General features: G+C 40.4%; 1 protein-coding gene across 5 annotated transcripts; it reads right to left on the reverse strand.

Annotated features, from left to right (window-relative positions):
* Nucleotides 1-1,811: 1,811 nt before the first annotated feature.
* Nucleotides 1,812-22,048, reverse strand: fbxl4 (F-box and leucine-rich repeat protein 4). 5 transcript variants are annotated; one of them, XM_061673797.1, is made up of 10 exons: nucleotides 21,691-22,048; nucleotides 20,676-20,747; nucleotides 20,114-20,557; nucleotides 16,118-16,445; nucleotides 12,888-13,132; nucleotides 12,464-12,677; nucleotides 10,605-10,676; nucleotides 3,633-3,757; nucleotides 3,312-3,499; nucleotides 1,812-2,558 (listed from the first exon to the last, which is right to left on the reverse strand). In XM_061673797.1, exons 3-10 carry the CDS (start codon nucleotides 20,413-20,415, stop codon nucleotides 2,395-2,397), a joined length of 1,638 nt encoding a protein of 545 aa, XP_061529781.1. In that variant the 5' UTR covers nucleotides 20,416-20,557; nucleotides 20,676-20,747; nucleotides 21,691-22,048; the 3' UTR covers nucleotides 1,812-2,394. The 5 variants fall into 5 exon arrangements, with proteins under 5 accessions (XP_061529781.1, XP_061529777.1, XP_061529776.1 ...); XM_061673793.1 differs by having other exon boundaries at nucleotides 20,114-20,747; nucleotides 21,955-22,048; XM_061673792.1 differs by having other exon boundaries at nucleotides 20,114-20,747.
* Nucleotides 22,049-22,599: the final 551 nt, after the last annotated feature.

Here is a 22,599-nt window from a genome sequence, read left to right on the forward strand (position 1 = left end):
TCAAAACACGGTATTGTGGTTCATATTGCATTACATGAATAAGAATTAAACCGAATGCTTATCAATCTAAGGGAGCTGCCATTTTGGCCAATATCACCCTCTGCTGGTAACCGAAATTAACGTCACAACTACCCTATGTCACGCAACCAAATGAGACCTGTATATGCTGACAGTTGATGACAGTTAATTAGAACAACATATTTGTTCATGTTCAAACTACCATGTCATCAACCGACAGCATACAAAGGGAGTCTGCTAGCCTGTTTTCCGGGTTTGCGAGGGTAATTGTGACGTGAATTTTGATTTCCAGCAGAGGATGATATTGCCTAAAATGACAGCCATCTGAGATTGGTGGAAATTGATTAATTTTTCTGTTTAATTCGTACCCCACAGATGCAATATTAAACAGAATACCATGTTTGGATTGGTGGCGACGGCGGACGACTGGTTAGCACATCTGCCTCACAGTTCTGAGGACCGGGGTTCAAATCCCAGCCTCGCCTGTGTGGAGTTTGCATGTTCTCCCCGTGCCTGCGTGGGTTTTCTCCAGGTACTCCGGTTTCCTCCCACATCCCAAAAACATGCATGGTAGGTTAATTGAAGACTCTAAATTACCCGTAGGTGTGAATGTGAGTGCAAATGGTTGTTTGTTTATATGTGCCCTGCGATTGGCTGGCGACCAGTTCAGGGTGTACTCCGCCTCTCGCCCGATGATAGCTGGGATAGGCTCCAGCACGCCTGCGACCCTAGTGAGGATAAGCAGTACAGAAAATGGATGGATGGATGGATGGATGGATTGGTGGTGGTACATACAATGTACACTATGTATATGTATGTAAGAATTGTGGGTTTACTGTAATTTCTCATGTATAATGCAAATTCCCCCCACCCCAAAAAAAAAAGAATCTTGAAAAGTCAATAGTGCATGATAGACAGGTATAGTCAAAGAAAATTCCTTCACAGTGAAATTAGGTACATGAGTAGATATGTTTTAGAAAAGCAATCAGTTTTAAATATGACTTATAACGTAAATTTACATCATATTGAGATTCACATTTAAAACGTTAATTTATCCACTCCTTTATTGTGTGTAAGTATTGAGGTTGTGATGCAACCTAGTGTATAGTTTTTACACTGAAGTATTATAAGACTAAGGTTTCCTAGGTTTTTTTTAGTAATGTATTACTGTATTAATTTTAAAAAATAGTTAAACAACAAAAGCTGCAGAGGGGGAATAAACACACATAATCTCGATTGGGATTCACATTATTACAACTATTTATGGGATTAGGGGACTGAATGATTTATACAGCATTTTAACAACTATACAATGGCACTAGTCACACTTGGAAATCCTGACAGCAAGCCGCCACGATGACGTCAACAATGACCCCATTATAAAAAACATGGCGGCTCGCTATCAGAGGATTTCCGAGCGTGCCTAGCGCCGTTGTATAGTTGTTAAAAGGCTGTTTTAAGTCAGTTAGTCCCCAAATACCATAAATTGTTGCAATAATGTGAATGTTGATAGAGCTTATGCGTGTTTAACCACCCTCTGCAGCTTTTGTTGTGTCTTAACTATTTTTTTTTTTATTATCTTGCACTCGGAGTGAACGTGTTACCTGAGCACATAACCTCTCAAGCTTTCAGTACCTTGTGCAAACCGGCTGACGTGCCAGTGATCACGTAAGATATGGAAAACACCTCCGCAAAGCCAGTGTTAAAACTAAACACAAGGGTGCGCCACACTAATACATAAGTTACTGATGAACAAGCAAACCTTAGTATTAATAATAATACTGACTGAAAAATGATTTAAGAGGGGACCCCACTAACATTTATTGCATATAAATATATCCATGGATAGAAAGTCATGGGTGCGCATTATACATATTGCCATCAAAATGGAGTAGTCTATGATACTTGCACATATAGTGCTGGTCTAATGGTCACTCTGAGAAGGCACTGACCAAAGCCCTGATCATTCATCTTACAAGATGGAGGTCACTAGACACAAAGTCATTTTGCTACTTTCCCAGCACTTTGTAACCAAGGTTGAGTTTCACATTTGTCTTATTTTCTTTTGCCTTGAGTCATTTTGTAAGTCAAAGGCATGTAGCCATGTGTTGTTGGCCTATTCAGAAGTGGCATTTCATATTCTACAGAGATGCAGTTTCTTCACTCCAGTGTCCAACAATAATTCCGTCTCACATTATATCGCCCTCTGGTTGGCAGTTTGTGGTTGTTTCTTTTTGTTCTACTGCATCCTCAGTTTGACTGCCTTATTTACTGACCACTAATAGAAGATACTGAAGCATCTCTCCATCTGCTGCTGCGCACCACTTTGCCTCCACCAGCTTCCTGAATGCAGTGCGAAATGAGACCATGCTGCGGTCAGTGCGTGAAACTCCTTTTGATGGCTACACTGGGGAAGAGGCTCGATAGCTCTTGGGCTATCCTTGTGTCTATCTGCGAGCAGAAGGAAACATCCAGGAGGAGCAGGTGTGGACACGACTGGAGGAGCTTCTTCAACGAGGCAGCACTCACAAGCCGTGTACCTGACATGTCACAACATGAATATGAATGTCAATATACATATTATGTTATGAGAATAGTTTTGATCAATGGATGCCACTTCAGCAGTGACTTTATTCAAGTGATTATAGCACTGTATTTCAATCACTTATCGTACAACTTCAATAATTATGATTGCAATAATTGACCCTGGAACTAATTATTTCTACTGATGTTATTTCCCATTAGAAATACACTTTTAAACTTTAAAGGAATTAGAGGTCGACCAGCACCTTGGAAAAGATCGTGTTCGACCTCAGAGGTTCCGCTATTTGCTTGTATGTTGATCTGTTCATAGTACAGTATCGTCATACAATGAGCCACAAAGGGACAATCTAACCCCTTAATGTTTTGGTGAGCTTATGAGTAACATATCCTATATGCCACAAATAAATAGGCAATAGCACAATTAGCTTCTAATGGACATGCGTAACTGGAGAGAATCAGAGTGACTGAGAGTCTAACGAGTTGTGAGTGAGAGTCTGACTTGAGTTGTGAGTGAGGGCACCACACAAGAGCAAGGCAGATAAAGGCCTTGCATTTCATCAGAGTTAAAAAATTGGCATTTCTAAAACAACCAGTCCAAGTTTCTCTACCACTGCATGACATAACCTGCCACTGTCCGGACCCCCCCAACTACTGACGTGTTGAATTGAATGACTTGTGTGACAATGTTGCTGCCACCATTGCCATGACACGGGTATGTCTATTATGTAAATAACAACAAAATAAATTACCCAGTATGTCCAGATGTTGTAGCAAGGGGCAGCTGGAAGCCAACTCCTCGACGTCCGAGTCACGGACTGTTCGGTTGGCAGTGAGGAAGAGCTTGCGTAAACGTGGTAAGCTGCGGGCGAGATGTTGGAAACATCCAGTGCTGCTCTGCAGTGTGAGACACCAGCCCAATTCCAGCTCCTCTAACATTCTGAGTAGTTGCAGATCAAACAAATAATAGTTGTAAAAGTGAGTTGGCTCCAAACATCTCTCCATCAAGCAGACCTCCATAGGCGAGGTGAGCTTTGAAGTGTTGTCGGCAGTCATAGCTGGATTTGACTTACCTGCAGCCAGAGACAAGCTCATTCAGGCCACGATCTGTCAGGTTTCTGCAGCGCCACAAGTCCAGTGAACATAGTGAGCGGCACCGAGTAGCCAGCATACTGGCCACGACATCATAGTCTTCAATCTGTTGACAATCTGTCTGAGTTAGGGTACATTCACTAGCATGTGCAGTGGAAGTATTAACCTAAAGCATTCGTGACCAAATAAATTGTGTTGACATAATACTGAGCAATTTATGTGCCTTGCAATTGGCTGGTGACCAGTTCAGGGTGTACACCCGCGACCCTTAAGCTACCATAAGCGGTACGGAAAATGGATGGACGCATGGATGATACTGCACAAACTCATACATTTAGTCTATCATCACAATTTTATGATCTGGTCTCATCGGGAGACTTAAGCTCAATCCAAAAATGTCTCCCTTTAATGCTTGTTTGTCTATTATGTGCCCTGCGTTTGACTAGTGATCAGTTCAGGGTTTACCACGCCTCTCACCCAGAGTCAGCTGGGAAAAACTTTCTTTGACATCTTTACATATACTTTACTAAGTTAAGGTGAACAGCAAAAAGCAATGATCCACAAAGTAAATAAAAAACATGATCAACAAAGTTACAAATAATTTGGGAGGTGTTTGAATGGACATCCATCTTCAGCAAGTGTGCAAACAAAATGGCAAAGCAGTGACAAGAACTGGGCGTCCCTTTGAAATTGACAAACTGAAATGAAAACAAATCTGGTCAGTGAGGCTGCAAAGAAGCCAGCAGCATCATTAAAAGAACTAAGAATATTTGGCAATTAAATGTGGGCACTAATATGTGACAATGTCTTGTCTTCTTCATACAGTACATCTGCACTCTGGCTAGGGCATCAAAGATGGAAGACTCATCTTCCAAAGGAAAAAAAATATCAAAAGTCTTTTAAAAGTATGCCTTATAATTAATAAGTCCAAGTTTGAACCTTTTTGTCACAATTTCACAAAGGTTATTTTACACAAAAACAACCCTGCACCCACCAAAAGTACAGGATACACCAGAAAGCATGGTGGTAGCAGCAAAATGCCAGCAAACTGAATATGAATATGAATACTGCAACGGACAATCAAAACTGCTGAAAGGATTGTCGGTACCGCCCTACCCACCATTGAGGACTTGCACGCTGCCAGAACTAAGACAAGGGCGTGCAAAATCCTCTCGGACCCTCCGCACCCCGGTCACCAGCTCTTCCAGCTCCTTCCCTCAGGTAGGCGCTACCGATCAACGCAAACTAGAACTAGTAGACATTCCAACAGCTTCTTCCCTGTTGCGATCAACTTCTTAAACACCTAACTTATAATTCCATTACAACAAGCTGGACATTTTTTGACTTGAGTTCGTTGTCACATTTCTGTGGGGCCAATTATGTATTACTCGTGCACTCACTGTAGTTGTCTTGCCATGCTGCACTATTTGCATATACTGGCCACTCATGCCAGAGTAGCATCTGCTCCATTTGCACACTGATTGAGGAGTATCTGTAACATTTGCACAAACCAACATTGTCCCAGATGATCACACTACTCGTCACTTTAAACCGCATACACTCCTTGAAGTCTCAGCGCCCTTTGCACAATGGTCATTGCACCGGACTATTGCAATATTAGTCATTCGAACTGCTCTAAGTGCTAGAGGACTCTGCATCTTTTTGCACAACTGTTTTTTGTCAATGTCTTTATGTCTCCAAAGTGTTCTGTAAATTGACTGTCTGTTGTACTAGAGCGGCTCCAACTACCGGAGACAAATTCCTTGTGTGTTTTGGACATACTTGGCAAATAAAGATGATTCTGATTCTGATTCTGATGAACAGTAATTCCACCTCCTTCTAACTCAAGAAAACATCGACAGAAGAATATTTTAGACTGGAGCAGCCAAGAACCAGAAATTAATCCAAATAAAATGCATTTCATTTTGATGAATTAAATAACATCTGTGCGGCAAACTAATGTGCCATTTTGCTTAAAAACAAACAAAAGACACAATACAATCAAAAGGTGACACAACAAAGTGCAAGCATTAATTTAGAGGTAATGCACAATTTTATTTTGGTTTATTTTCCCGATCCAAATATTTAAATTTCACATTATTCTGCATAGGTAATTTATTTATTTGTTTTTAAATCCTTAGGCCAGCCACACTATGCAAAGCGGTCGAACCAGATTGGCCCGGATCATCATAGCCCGAGGTTCCAGAGATGCCGGAGAAGGACGGCCATATGCAAGTGTTGTACCTGAACGAGTTCAATGAACAAAAGTTCATTTTATTTGTGCGAACGTGAACTGAACTTAGTTCATTTCTGCCTGATGAACATTATTGCGAATGCGTTCTTTCTGGCGTCTGTGCATGTTTTTTTGTGTGTGTGTTTTGCTGTGGATCAGTAGGTAGAGCATGTCGTCCAGTGATCGAAGGATAACTGGTTCAAATCCCGGCTACAACTGTACTGAACCCTAATTTTCTCACAGTGGGCCTGGCAGCGCCTTGTATGGCAGCAGTCGCTCATTGGTGTATGAATGTGTGTGTGAGTGGGTGAATGTAAAGCACTTTGGGCACTGTGATGGTGTACATTAAGCGCTATATAAGTGCAGTCCATTTACTATTTATATGCAGTCCCCTCTAAAGGTATTGGAATGGCAAGGCCAATTCCTTTGTTTTTGTTGTATACTGAACACATATGGGTTTCGGATCAAAAGATGAATATGAGACAAAAGTTTTATTTTATGGTATTTACATTTAGATGTGTTAAAGAACAGAGCACCTTTTGTTTGAAGCCACCTACTTTTCAAGTGAGCAAAAGAATCGGAACAGACATGATTAAAGTCACTTACAGTGAATAACATTTCATATTTGGTGGAAAAACCCTTGCAATAACTGCATCAAGCCTGTGACCCATTGACTTCACCAGACTGTTGAATTCTTCATTTGAAATGCTTTTCCAGGCCTTTACTGCAGCCTCTTTCAGTTCTTGTTTGTTTCAGTCTCCTCTTCAGGATGTAAAATGCTCTATTGGGTTAAGGTCCGGTGATTGACTTGGCCATTCTAAGACCTTCCACTCTTTTCCCCCTGATGAAGTCATTTGTTGTGTTGGCAGTGTGTTTTTGTTGCATGATGAAGCTTCTCCCGATTATTTTGGATGCATTTTTCTGTAAATTGCCAGACAAAATGGTTTTGTAAACTTTGTAGACTGAAAAAACTGAAGAGAGAAATAAGCTATTTTTCTTTGCTGGCCCCTGTGTGGTGGTATCCTTACACTGTTCTTGCAGTAGTGCAAGGCATTATCCAAACCTTTGCTCAGTCTCCCCTTGCATGACATTCTAAATCCTTTAAGGGTGGGTCAAGCACAGTGGACATCTTGAGGCACTTATGGTTGAGTGTAGCTATACGTTGGGATAAGTCCTTTGTGAAAGCAGTCTTGAATTTCACAGTGTATGTTGAGTCATCATCAGAGACCTCCATGGTGCGGTACAGGTGGTGGAGAGCAGGTAAAACCATTGAACATGAATCACAACGCTGCAGTAGACAATTCAGGAAAGTAATTATTAATCTACAAAATAATTGTAAAACATAGAGCTTTTTAAATAAACAAATGCCATGCAAAATGCCATGAATAATATTTTATTTTATTTCCCTGCATGACACAAAGGCAATCGCCAGCTTTTGGAGTTTTAGCAGCTCTGATGGAGTTAATATAACTAGCTTGAACTTCTGTTTGTCTAAAGCAGCAAAAACAGCCTCTTGATTTATCCGTAGACGAGAAATCATTTCCAGCGTTCAATTCGACCTTGAGGCTACATCCTGCATGAGTGGCTTGTTTTCTTGCCCCAGTCTTGAGTGTTCCTGGTGTAGTTCCTCTGTATTAGCAGGGCTGTGTTTAAAGTGACACACTATCTTACAACATTTTGCTAAAGCATCACTAAACCCACTATCGGCAAGGCTAACAGTGATGGCTCTTTGCAAGATGTGAGTAACACATGGCATGTGTTGAAATTGGTCGTGCACTGTCTGTTCCAATTGTGGTTACTTTTTGTAGAACCTCCTCCTCTGGGGGGAGAAAATGCTCTGCACAGTTTTCAGCATCGTGTCTGGTGATTGTCTTCTGCACAGCCAGGGCAAAAGACTGTAGATGCCATGTCCTGTCTGTGAAATCAGCAATGTGTGCAGTGACGCCGACGTAATTGGTATTACTAACAGAGGTCCAATGATCCCCAGTCAGAGCCACATATTCCACTTTCTGCAATGCATCCAATTTTGCTTGCTTTTCGTTATCATGTTGAATTTGCCAGACATAGCCTTTCTGCATGGTAGTTGAAAACTTGGATCGCATGTCGCTATCTGTAGCATATTTTCTTATCCTTTGTCTTCTACTACTAATAGTGGTCTACAGTCCAGAGCAATCCACTTTACAAGTGAATTTGTTATATTCTCCGATGTTTACTTACTAGTTTTGGTCCTGAATTAAGTCACTTGCTCAAGTTTGGTTTGTGTCAATTCAATGACACCCTGACCATGGCCATCAGCTATGTCAGAAAGAAATGAGAAGCTGTTGTGCCACTGAGCACGATTCATCACAGCCAAGTGGTGGATGAAGACACCACAAAGAAAAAAACTGAGGTCATCTCCTTCTACAACCACACAAAAGGAGGTGGAGACACCATAGACATAATGGCTGGCACCTACACCTGCAAGCAACAAACACAGAGGTGGTCAACGGTGCAGTGGAACAACATCCCAGACATGGCCACCCTGAACCTTTTCATGGCTGAGCACCCTGAATTCAACAGTGGTATCAACAATGGCTCTTTCTCAATGAGCTTTCAAGGGAGCTTGTCGGACCACATTTGAGAAGCCTAGTGGCAGGTTGCCCCCAACTGCACATGCTAATCGTTGAGGTAATGGCAATGTGTGGAGTAACAAAAGCCACTACTCGGCCACAAGAAAGTAGCAGAGAGGCCAAAAGAAAGAGAAAGAAGAGGCCGTAAAGGCAGGAGTCATTGTGGAATCCACCTGGTCATCTGCCACCACTGCATTGTTTAAGTTGACGAACAATGGAGAGGAACTGCATGGAAAGTTATGCACGCACAAAAGCACGCACGCACACAAGCATGCACACACGCACACACACACACCACAACATTAATCTGCTCGTTGACATTGTTCTGATGGATATTTTCTTTTTCAACATTCAAAATGTTGAGCGTATGTGATTACTACACAACAAATGTTTAAAAAAGTTAAAAATAAAAAAATATAAATAAAAACAGACAAGCATGGACCAAAACGTAATACTTACTATAATACAAATGATTGTTCTTGGTCAAAATGGCATAAAACACATTGAGGCTCATTCTCTAACCATGGGTACGCACAAATTTGTGCTTAAATTGTGCGTACAAACATTTGATGCACAAATCTGTGATTCTTCAATATGTTCGCCCTTGTTTTTACTCTACGAAAAAATGTATAATCTCCTCAGACCATGTGTATGCCCCAATAATGAAGGATCAGCTTTGGAGATCACACACACACACACACACACACACACACACACACACACGTCTTTAACCCAAGATGCACAACATATTGATACAAGTCATTCATAAAAACAATAATTTAAATAATAACTTCAATCGTGAATTTGCTAATGAGTTGACTAATATCCTGAATAACCTTGAAAATGACACTTCATCACATTTACCCTCGTTCTGTTCAAGTGCTTGTCCTGTATGCGCTGTATGTACGTATGTGCGTATCCGCTGCTGTCTGTGTTGGCAGTTGTCATACAACAAGCAGATTGCGCAGGTTCATGCTTTGATCGTCCACCCGGAAAAGCAATCGAACATCTTGCATTAATCCAAGGCTTTAGAGTTTTCAATTCGATTAAGGACACATGCACGCTACAAGTCTCGAACAACATTTCCCAAGATTTGCAGTTGACAAACGATTGTCAAAAATGTCAGAGGACTGTCAGAGGATGAAAAAGGGGCATTCCAAAGGCAGTTAGTTATTTACCAATTGCTCCGAAATGGATTGATATTATTGGAAATGACTGCCAGTTTCATTTTGTTGAGAACAAAAACACATAAAATCAACAATTGTTAGTGAAATATGAACCATTAAGACCCAATACCTCCTCCTTTAACATAGGCACAGTGATGTGACGAAAATTGGCCAATACGCACGTGTCATGATTCCGACTGTGATTTTGCGTACACCCTCAACTTGTGCACAAAGTAAGAACATTTGTTATGCATTTTTTAGTGAATGAGGCCTATTGATTCTAATATGGGGTCATTGTTTTATCCACTTAATTAAAACTGTAGCCTGCCGTTTTTGCTGAAAAGCATGAACGAGACCAGTGAGACCAAATTGGACATGACGTCCGCCAGCCAGATGCTGAGCTGCACGGTATATGTTTACAGAGTAAACTAGTGGCTAGAGCGCATTGGAAGAAACATTTCTTGTCGCTTTTCCACTATGGTGTGTGTGGGAACTTGGTACGCCTCTGTACCATACTGAAAGAATCAGAATAAGAGAATTTTTTTTTTTTTTTTTTTTTTTACCAGCTGTCCGCAACCCACCCAAAATGGGTCGGCAACCCAGTCTTGGGTCCCGACCCACCAGTTGAGAAATCACTGAACTAGACTACATTTTGGAGTGTTTTACTCAACAACAAAATTCATTCATCCATCCATCTCTTTACAATCCTGTTTATCCTGTTGAGGTTCACAGGTGAACTGGAGGCTATACCAGTCAAGAAGCCATGTCCGTCTCTGTCTAAATGGAGCATTAAAATGAGAGTTCCTTTACATCAAACATCTGTTAACGTCTCATTTGTTATGGAAGACGTGCTTCCTGTAATGATATTCCAGAATTTTCCCCATTGCACAACTAATAAAGCCTTATACTAATCTATGTTTGTGTTTATGATGTGTTTACTCTCACCCTGACACAGCTCCCGAGGTTCAGGTGTTTCAACTCAATGCAGAAAGTCAGGATGCTAAGAATAGCTGTTTGCTACAGAGACAAGAAGAAGAAAGACAAGAAGAATGTAAGAGTTTTATATAAGCTGAGCACACCCAGAAGATGGTTCTATTTGGAGAACTGCTCTAGACGTCACAATTTTATACAATACAATTTATAATTCCTACTGGATTTAAACTTATTTTGGTCCCACAAATTACATGGACTTGAACTTCTTAGCAAAGACATTTAAAAGATGAAAAATTACTGCAGATATACTTAAGATGAAAGTGCAAAAGGATGATAAATTATGGCTGAATAATGTCAGTCAATAGTGCATCAACTGCAGATGAGAAAAGATTTAGTTTTTATGCTGGCACATTTATCAGCAGTGAAACAGTGTCAGAGTGCGTAGACATGCTTCACTCTGCCTCTGGCATCTTCTCTTCGGTGAGAGAGACATTTATATATTGAGTGACAAGACCATGACAGCCTGACAACAAACACTGCTCATTCCGTCTCGCTGTAAACAACCACCAGGAAACTGCATGTGTTGATCCACTGCAGTGACTCAACTTGTGTCTACAACGCTTCAGTATTAAAAAATGACAAAAATAAACAAAAAACACTAAGTTCTGACAACTTAGTCAGTAGTTATACCTTTTGGACCAACCTGAAAATGAGCACTGTAACATGTCATCAAATCCGCCCATGATCAGTGTAAATTGACTGCTTATTTTACACTCAATGGTACCTATTCTGAGACATGTGCCATCGAATAAACACACATTAAAAACAAATATATTAAGACAGGAATCTTAACTAGTTGGCTAGTAAGGGCAAGGAGTAGTTTGAATTTTCAATTGGCAATCGCATATCAAAAAATAAAAAAAGTCACTGATTATTTTATTGTTTTTGTTATATTCGTGTTGTGTTTTTTTAATCCCATACCAAAAAAATACCTTTTAATTTTTTTTTTTTTTTTTTTTTTTTTCATATTTCGATTTTAGGCTCATATCATACCATGAATACGATTTTGAAAAATACAAGACTGAGTTTGAGTTGAATATTTAATTGGTTATTGTTTACATGACCCAGACGTTTTGCAATGAGCATGAGTAAAGCTACATGAGCTTGTTAGCCACCACAATCAACCACGCTGATCCATCAAATGATTGATTAGCCATATTATATCAAGGATGAACGTCTTTGAAGAGTTACTGCAATTGCATTATGTCTGACACGGACGATCTGCTCTTGTATTGCTGCAGTCATTGTGCATTAGTTGAAAGAAGAATTAATTTAACTGTTGTTTAAGTGACTTGCCCCAAGTCTACGTGGACACGGATGACTTGAAAACAATGCTCTATGGGACCGACAAATAGCAGCGATTTGATTGCCCATGTTATAATATGGCTGATAGATTGTGATTGTGGTCCTGATTGTGTCGGCTAACAAACTAAAACATCTTTACCTATGCTCGTTACCAAACTTTCCAGCTCAAATACAGTCCCATGACGCGTTTTTTTATTTTGTATTTTTGATCTGAGCCTAAAATGGCATTATGAAAACTCAGGCGTGTTTCCATTTTTTTTGTGTTAGATTGAAAATAAAAATGCTTGAAACAAAAGTTCACAGGTCATTGACTTAATAATATGTTAAAATAACAAAATACTTAGTGTATAATAAAGAGCCAACACGCATTGCTATGAGGTAACTAGGCAACCTTATGCAGGTTTCCGAGTTATAGCGTAATTCTTCACGGTCACAAACAACAAGGGCACTGATATACTGTATGTGTGTACATGAAAATATCTTTGGCTTGTGCTGACCCCGCCTACCTCAATCTTGGTACGATAAAGCACCAGTCTGCGGAGGCGTGTAAGTTTGGAAATGTGTGTGAAGGCCTGTGGGGGAAGGCGGTCGCAGGAGGCCAGGTTTAGCTCCTGCAGTCCTGGACAAGTCTGGGCGAGGATCTCCAAACAGGCCTCATTCAAGAAGTGGCAGCAAGACAGCTCCAGACGCACCAGACTGAGCCCACAGACCTTCATGAAACTGTGGACAAAGGAGAAATATGGACAGATTAAACAAACATGTTTAGCTGCCATATTACCAACTATTTAATGTTCATCAATGTTAAGAATTACCAGAGATTAAAAGTACCATCCAATTTAAAAGATAGTTTAACTCGTAAGCTTTCTTCCTAAACTTTTCTCGTTCTTCAAGGCCATTTCTATACTTGAGAACTCGTGCTGACAGTCTGACCTGCTGAAGCTATTCAGGGTGAGAGCTCCACGGTTGCCAGTCCAAGAAAGGTTGAGCCTCTGGAGGCGTGTGCAGCGGCTCTGCAGGTGTCCCAAGGAGGTGTCACTCAGTCTGGCCCAGTAGGGCTGCAAACTCAGCTGGGTGTACTGTAGTGGGTCACAACACTGCTGGTGCAGCATCTTACAGCTCTGGGCCAGACGGCACAGGTCTGGCAAGGTCAGGTGGCTCAGTATCAGCTGAATGAGCTATGGATGGAGGATCAGAGAAGAGGTAAAAAGTTGAGGAGGAAGGCAACAAAGCATAAATAAATATCAACCAAAGTTGAGCACACAGCGGCAACTTTGGATAAAGGACAGAAGGTAAAAATGCCTCACTTGGTCACGCCCTTGGACAGAGCGTGACTAAGTCAGCCCATAAATCTGCCACTGTGACTCCCGAAATGGCTTTTTCTCAATGAGTGTCAGTGAGAGAGTTCTCAGACTTTTTGGGTCCAGGAACCCCTGACAATGGAGAAATATTTTCAAGTAGCCCCTCATAGTCCTAACAGCAATTAAACATACCTACCATGTGTACCCCGAATTGCAATTGGAATTAAAAAGTCATAGTGTTACAATAATAAATTCATCTTTTATTGTGAGAAAATTAAGTTACAATCTTTACAAGAAAAAAAAGATGTATTTTGTTAGGGTAAAAAGTCCTAATCTTACGAGAACAGCTGTATTTTCCCAAGACAAAGTCGTAATATTATGATACTAAAGTCGAAGTTGAACAAGGGAAGAAAGTCATGTTTTACCAAGTGAACTTCAAAAATACAACTTTACTCTCATATTACTTTGATCCTGGAAAAGATTATTTTATTCCTGAAAAAAAATAAAAAATTCTCAAAGAGAATAGAACTTTGTACTTTACATGTAATAATACACCTTTTGTTCTAATCAAAATGACTATTGATGCAGGGATGTGATAATCAATCGATAATATGACAATCATATCTTATAATTGGACCAAATCTCTGGTAGGGAAAGGTACAGTAATTGGTGTATTATTTGTTTGTTTTACTGGCACGCCAGTCCCTATATAGTTTGTAGGCACAGTCGTGCTCATTATTATTGGCACCCATTAAGTATTAAATGTGGAATATCTCCTGAAGAAAATTTATCATTGAACCAACATTTTTCTACAGAGAAATTGCAAATGATAAACAATATTTTATGGACAGATAAAACAAAAAACAGAGCTTTTTAGCAATGCACACAAACAGTATGTTTGTAGACGGCTCAACAAAGCCTTCCAGGGAAAGAACACACTGCCAACAGTCAAGTGTGATAGAGAATCCATAATGCTGTGGGGCTGATTTGTTGCATCTGGTACTGGAGGCGTTGACTGTATCACAGGTATCATGAAATAAGAAAATGGTCAAGCGACTCTAGAGTAAAATTTCTTAGCCAGCGCAAGAAACTTGGTTTGAGGCGAAGATCATGGGTCCGCCAGCAAGACAAAGACCCAAAGCACCCATCCAAAAGTACACTGGAATGGCTGAAAAGGAAACAAATTTACTGTTTTAAAATGGCCAGCAATGAGTCCTGATTTCAAGCCTATTGAAAATATTTGGGGGGGAGCTGAAATCTGCCATTGGGGAAAAGAACCCTGCAAATGTTCAGAGCTCAGTGTTGGCAGTGTGTTTTGGGTCATTGTCTTGTTGCATGATGACGCTTCTTCCGATTAGTTTGGATGCATTTTTCTTTAAATTGCCAGACAAAATGGTTTGCCAACCTCCACCGGGCAGGGGTGAAGGTATCACAATCCACTCTTTGAAGAAGACTTCAAGAGAAGAAATATACAGGCCATAGCACAAGATGCGAACCACTCATCAGCAGAATGAAAGGAAGGCCAGATTGGATTTTGCAAAGAAGTACAAAGATAAACCACAAATGTTTTGGAACAAAATTTTCTGGACTGATGAGACCAAAATTGACCTCTCCCAAAGTCATGGAAAGGCCAAAGTATGGAGAAATAAAGGATCTGCTTCTGATCCAAAACACACAAGCTCATCTGTGAAGCATGGTGGAGGTAATGTCATGGCTTGGCCTTGCATGACTGCTGCTGAAACAGGCTCAGAAGTCTTTATTGATGATGTAACTCATAATGGTAGCAGCAGAATGAAATCTGAAGTCTACAAAACCATTTTGTCTGGCAATTTACACAAAATGCATCCAAACTAATCAGAAGATGCTTCATCATGTAACAAGACAATGACCCAAAACACATTGCCAACACAACAAAGGACTTCATCAGGGGGGGAAAGTTGGAATGTCTTAGACTGGCCAAGTCAGTAACCGGACCTTAACCCAATAGAGCATGGATTTTACCTCCTGAAGAGGAGACTGAAGGGAGAAACCCCCAGAAACAAACAAGAACTGAAAGAGGCTGCCGTAAAGGCCTGGAAAAGCATTTCAAATGAAGAATGGAACAGTCTGGTGAAGTCAATGGGTCGCAGGCTTGATGCTGTTATTGCAAGTAAGGGTTATGCCACCAAATATGAAATGTTATCACTTTAAGTTAATTTAATCATGGCCTGTTACAATACTTGAAAAGTGGATGGCTTCAAACAAAAGGTGCTCTGTCCTGTGTTGTTTATCACATCTAGATGTAAATACCATTAAATGAAAATTGGAATTATAAACTGGAATACAATGACTATTTTTGCTGCGCAATGTTAACATTGCTTGACATAATAAAACAATTTAATTACTCTCACGGTATAAATTTATATCTGTACAAACAATAATTTCCCTCACAGGATGAATAAAGTATTTCTCCATTAACAAGTATATCATAATATATCCATACATTACCAACAAAACTGAAGACATACACTTCAGTAAATGTCTGAGTCAGTGAGTCTATCTTCAGTTTTGTTGAGAAGTCTCAAAAGTGGCATAGCAATACTTCGAAATTATCAGATGGCAGTGGCACGTGATCAGCATTTGACTGGCTTGGTTTTGCTACCACTACTGCCAAGTATTAGACAAATTCCAATTATCTTCAGTTTGTTTAATTTATTTAGGTTGTGTGTTATTCATCTTTTAATTTTTGCTCTCTCTGAGAAAACAGCTACTTGAACCTCACATTTAGCAAGAGCCATATCATAGCCAGGATTTAGTTTCAGTCATCAAAAAATAATACAACTAATGGAACATTTTCCGTCATTAGAGTTCACCATCATTCACCTCGTAGGGTAGTTTGTCAAAGTAGCCGTTGCCTGTCCTGCGATCTGGACCCTGTCTGAACGGACCTCCCAAATCAGACAGGTCCTCCTCGCTGTCACTCAGGTCAATGATGTCGATGACAGGCATTTTGTACAGCGCAAGCATGGGCCTCTCTTTCACACCGCGTAGGATTACTGCATCCAGCTCAGTGTAGTAATCCAGAAGAGAGCTGTTGACCTCCAGGCGTAGTAGGTTGGTGGGAAAACTGATGTGCTTGATGTTAGGTGAAAACTGGCGAGCCTGTGGTGCCAGCACCTTAGTGGGCTCCCCTGACCACAACACCTCCCACCTGCATGAGAGAAATTAGACGGGATGAATATCCAATTCACTATTTTTTCACTTCTCGATGTTTATTTAGTACTTATTAGGATTAGTATTTTTCTTGCCTAAAATATCCTCATAACATTTGTGTTGTATGTCACTATCTTATTCAGGATACTACTATAACTTTTATCATTCACGGTCTAACTCATTGAGATTATATACCATGACATTTTCTTACATTTTTCATCATAAATTGCAGTTTTAACAGTTCCATGCCTCAAGCAGAAATAACCAATGATCTTGGGTGATGGACGACACGTTCCTCCTCTAATATTATACTCCAGGGGGATCGCACAGTCCTCAGCCTCCCTGCTAAGGTCTATTCAGAGGTTCTGGAGAAAAAGGTCCATCAGGAAGTTGAACCCTCAGGTTTAGGAGGACCAGTCTGGTTTTAGACTTGGCAGTGGAACAATTCATTAGCTCTACACCCTCAGCGGGGTCCTTGAGGGAGCATGGGAGTTTACCCAACCGGTCTACTTGTGCTTTGTGGAGAGAAGGCATTTGATCGTGTCCTTCGGGGAGTCCTGCAGGAGGTAGATACTCCAGGAGTATCGGGTACCCTTAATAGGGGTCGTTCAGTCCCTATACAACCGGTGTTGGAGTTTGACCCATTATGCTGGCAGTAAGTCAGATTTGTTTAGAGTGAGAGTGGGACTCCACCATGGGTGCCCTATGTCACAGATTCTATTGTGAATCTTAACAAAGAAGAAAACACTTTAGAGAGATTAAGCAACATGTTGATCCACTTCAAAGGTGGAAGCACCATTCAATCAACTTCCCATGGCTGAGGAATATAGCCCAAAAATACATCTCCAAAACTGCTATAAGCAGGTTCCTAATGTGTGGTGTGGCATTATAACATGTACAGTAAAAGTGTATGCCTAAACCCTGATATTGTCAAAAAGCTTATTTTCCTTGCCAAATCTTTGTATGAGAACCAAGCACCTACCTGGCATGTACCTGCAGTGCTATATACTGTAGGCAGGATTTTGGTTAGCATTTTCAGGGACAAAAGTACATTTTGTATAAAAGCAGCAGCCTTTATTCATGTTAATGTTCAGTGACAGTGTTTTTGTTTCACAATCCCAGAGGGAATATTGTTGTTGTTTATTGATGTTAAATCGTCAAACCTTTCAAAAGTATGGTCGAAATGTATTTATGATTTTGTTTAAAAGGCTATTTTCTCTAAGAGGAAACTTTCATTTTCACTTTGAAAATAAAAAAAATAAAAAATAAAAAAAAAAGAATTATTTCTCTGGAGGTTGAGAAGGTTAATACTGGAGAGTAACAGTATTTAAAAGCCCATGTTTGGTTTCAGGATGAATAAAGCAAATCCCAAACAAATATTTGTTTTGAATAATATCATTATCATTTGCCTTTTCTTTTTATTTAAGGGGGGAAAATCTATTATTATCGGAAACTGGATTGTTTGTTTTTTTTTTACAACAAAAGTTTTATTTCAATCCCATATCGCCCAGACCTATTAACAACCTGGTGGAATACAGTATTTGCCAATTGTGGAGTGGACAGTATTTGAAGTTTGCAGTACATGATGGACACAATCCAAACTATTTGTTAAGAGAGCTAAAATTCAGTAGCGTGTATATAAATATCATGCTCAGGTAACTTCCAAGACATAAAAGACAACAGGAATTGAAAGTACGGCATCGTCATATACATTGCCATGAAAAAGTATTGGCCCCCTTCTCAAACTCTTACATTTTTGCATAGTTTCACCGCTTCAATGTTTCAGATCATCAAAGAAATGTAAATATCAGACCAATACAACCCAAGTGAACTTAAAATGCTGTTTTTAAATGGTGATTTCATTTATTGAGAGGAAAAAGAGGGGGCGGTACGACGAGACTTTCTGTTCTTTTTGGTCAGCAGAGGTTTCCGCCTTGGAACTCTGCCATGGATGCCATTTTTTCCCAGTCTCTTCCTTATTGTTGTGTCATGAACATTGACCTTACCTGAAGCAAGGGAGGCCTGCAGTTCTTTAGAAGATGTCCTGAGTTCCTTTGTAGCCTCCTGGATGAGTCATTGGTGTTCTCTTGGGGTAATCTTTGCCGCCCGGCCACTCCTGGGAAGGTTCACCACTGTTCCATGTTTTTTCCCCATGTGAGGTTAATAGCGCTGCCTATGGTTTCCTGGAATCCTAAAGCTTTAGAAATGGCTTCTATAACCCTTTCCAGACTGATATATGTCAATTACTTTATTTCTCGACTTTTATGGAATTTCTTTGGATCGTGTCATTTCGTTGCAGCTTTTTTAGATTTTTTTGTCCAACTTGATTTTGTTGGGACAGATCCAGGTTTGGAGGTAAACAGGCTTGGGTGTGATCAGGGAAAATTAACCAAAAATTGTGATTCGCCACAATAAATTCATGATTTAACAAGGGGGGTAATTCCTTTTTCACAGAGGGCCAGGTAACGTTGAATCATTTTATTTTTTTTACTTCATAAATGAAATCACCATTTAACAACAGCATTTTAAGTTCATCCAGCCATCCTTTTTCCGTACTGCTTATCCTCACTAGGGTCGCGGGCGTGCTGGAGTCTATCCCAGCTATCTTCGGGCAAAATGCGGGGTACACCCTTAACTGGTCACCAGCCAATCGCAGGGCACATAGAAACAAACAACCATTCACACTCACATTCATACCTTCAGGCAATTTAGAGTCTTCAACCTACCATGCATGTTTTTGGGATGTGGAAGGAAACCGGAGTACACGGAGAAAACCACGCAGGCACGGTGAGAACATGCAAACTCCACACAGGTTAGGTCGGGATTTGAACCCCAGTCCTCAGAACTGTGAGGCAGATGTGCTAACCAGTCAATCACCGGGCTGGCCACGCTGTCGTAGTCATTTTAAGTTCAATTGGGTTCTATAGTCTGATATTTACATGTGTTTGATGATCATAAACATTAAAGTGGGGAAACTATGCAAAAAATATACGAATTTGAGAAGGGGGCCAATACGTTTTCACGACATTGCAATTAAGGATGTATGAGAAATAGAGTAATTGTTTAGGGTATGAGGCATCGGAAGTCACACTCATGAAATAACACTACACACGCATCCAGATAAGACGCGGGAGCATTTAAGCACTTGCATTAATTTCACTACTCTGAGACATCCATCCATCCATCCATTTTCTGAGCCGCTTATCCTTACAAGGGTCGCGGGAGTGCTGGAGCCTATCCCAGCTATCTTCGGACAGGAGGCGGGGTACACCTTGAACTGGTTGTCAGCCAATCGCAGGGCACACACATGAACAAACAACCATTTGCACTCACATTCACACCTATGGGCAATTTAGAGTCTTCAATTAACGTACCATGCATGTTTTGGAGATGTGGGAGGAAACCGGAGTGCCCGGAGAAAACCCACGCAGGCACAGGGAGAACATGCAAACACCACACAGGCGGGGCCGGGATTGAACCCCGGTCCTCAGAACAGGCAGACACTAACCAGTCGTCACCGTGCCGCCTACTCTGAGACAGTAACCACAATTTCAGGAATTCTCATATCATACTTAAGCATGTTCATATGCAAATTTATACAATACATCCAATTACAAATTCACATTGTGTCTGTTCATAGTTTTCCAAACCAGATGGTTGCCTCACCTGACATCCGTGGGCGGATTTTGGGAAAAGGGGTTATGCGAGCAGGCTAGAATCTGAACAATGGCCCCAGGATAGTAAGTCTCAAGCACCTCCACAGCTGTAGGGTAAACAGGCTCTTCGAAGCCCAGCTCAATATAATCCTGGCTGTAGAAACCTTTAGGGGTGCGCCGGAAACGTGGCGGAGCGCTGGCACATTGTTCCCACCATGTTCCATAAGTTCTGAACACAGCAGTCTGTGTAAAATCCCCAGAGCTGGGGTAGACATTAGGCACACCAGCCAGGTTCCACATAGTGTAGGACATACTATTCTCACTGCCATAATGAGAGCTGAAGTCCAAAACCTCCTTGGTGTACTGCTCCACTTCCACACTGACAGGCAATATCGCCCGTTGGCCAGACTCCACTGCTCGCCGACTGGTCAGTGCCTCACCACGAGTTCCACTCCTGGAGCGTCGCCGCAGACAGATATAGTAAAACATACTCAACAGAGTTAACATAGGGAACTCTCGGCTGTTGAAGGCAGTGGGGAAGAATGGAGGCTAGATGAAGAAAGAGCCTGCACCTACTAGAAGCGCAATGGCTCTCTGGCTGTTTTGTAAAAAGTGCAGGTTAGAGGCCAGGCTGCATGCATGACCTGCAGGTTAAGAGACAAACATTCGTGAGTGAGAAGTGCCAACACTATTTCCTGCTTGGATCAATGTAATACACTTATCTTAATTTTTTTTTTTCCAAATCAAAGGGAGTTTTGCTGACCTAATTACGTCCCGAATAGGGACGGTTGTGTATAGATGCTAATCAGCTCTTTGTGGAGTTGCTGCTGCACATGTAGCAATAGCAAGATGGAGAACTTTCAGCTCGTGTTATTGCATTACTGAATATTGCTTGTAGCTTGTACAGATTACTGATGGGGGACACACACTTGGTGACACTGAGTTCAAGTGCCCAATATAGTATAATGCATATGTATGTTTTTGAATATTAATATAACTTGTAACAAACTAAAAATGTCACTCTGTTGAATGTATTAAATGTGGAAAACAGTTATTTTTGTTGTTGTTGTTAGATAACAAACTGAGACGACAGAGCAAAGCAAATGCAATAATGAGAACATTACTAGTGATATATATATACACTACAATACTGCAGTTTGGTATTAGCTGTGGTATGGTAAGTCCTCTTAACCACAAAGCATCGTTATCCTTAGCAGCTTTATCGACATATACAAGGTGTACCAAATGAGAATGTATAATAGTAATCACGTAAAAGCTCTAAAAGTGTTTCGGTATAATAAAATGTTCATATGTAAAGCAACAAACATTAGGGGTATGTGTGTTCCCGTATAAGTGCAAAGTTGTGTAAAAACAGCTGATGCTAGCCAGTGTTAGCTAGCTAGCTAGCCTACAGTCTCGTTAGCTCACCTTTCAAAACATGTGCTATTAGCTAACAGCCACACAGAACGAAACACACATGGAAGAATTACTGTAAATGTAGGTGGATAGATACATTCATGAGGGGGGAATCATTCTATTTTCATTCTCAAAAAACATCACCAGCCAGAGTCCTATTCCTGACGTTACCTTGTGATGCCTTCCATAACGTGGGACACTGCATACACGCCAAAGCACTCATTAGAACTACAACCTCTTCGAGTACGCTGGAAAATAATACTATAGTGTATAAAATTGACTGCGATTAGAAAATTACATATTTGATCCGTAGACGCACTGAAACATATCTTATCAGGAAAGAGGAGTGGGTGGGAATTGTACTGCACAAGAAAGAGGGCATCTAGTCAAAAAAAATATTGTAATAGGTCATCATTCATGCCACATTATACTCACTGATTTTCAATTGCAAACGTAAATGAGTATCATGCAGAACGTACAACGTAGGAAGCTACATGTCATCGATGAAAAGAGAAAGTTTGGCAAAACAAATGATCAACATCCGGCGGTTAAAGAAAAGCACTCTGGGAGTAGTAGTTTTGTACATAGTTTACCGTTTAATTTCATGCAGACATTTAAAATCAGTTTTCAAACAAGATACGTAGCTATGTATCTCAAATGTATGTGTTATGGTAGCTCATGACTTTAATTTATTCTCTTCAATGTGCAACTGGATTAATACTAATATTGTGGCTGTATTGTTAATAATTTTTTAAAAAATCAAGATGCAAAAATGTGTTTATGCAAGTGAACAGAACACCATGTTGATTTGAATGAGTAAAAAGGTTCATCAATATCAAGCATTACGGTTGATAAAATAGCAAAAACAAATACTGAAGTTTTTTAAAATAATAATAATTTACACTGTGTACAATAAGTGTTATGTACAATACACTGCATACAATATTTGCACAAGGAAAGGCATATGGTGTAAAATCTGTTCCAAGTCGATCATGCAAGTGTCTTGCTATGGCAATTTGGATGGGAGGAGCCGAAAGTATACTACTACAGTACTAGAGTAAAAATCGCCATTTACATTGC

This window comes from Phycodurus eques, chromosome 4 (genome assembly GCF_024500275.1).
Source record: "Phycodurus eques isolate BA_2022a chromosome 4, UOR_Pequ_1.1, whole genome shotgun sequence".
NCBI classification, from domain to species: Eukaryota; Metazoa; Chordata; class Actinopteri; order Syngnathiformes; family Syngnathidae; genus Phycodurus; species Phycodurus eques.

Bases quoted from the DNA above. Each gene is read 5' to 3' on its own strand.
- fbxl4 (XM_061673793.1), bottom strand. From the start codon at position 20,610: ATGTTAACTCTGTTGAGTATGTTTTACTATATCTGTCTGCGGCGACGC. The intron at 12,678-12,887 runs GTCAGACTGTCA...CTTTGTCCACAG, and splicing joins ACCCTGAATAGCTTCAGCAG to TTTCATGAAGGTCTGTGGGC. The intron at 10,677-12,463 runs GTAGGCGGGGTC...TTGTCTCTGTAG, and splicing joins TTTATCGTACCAAGATTGAG to CAAACAGCTATTCTTAGCAT.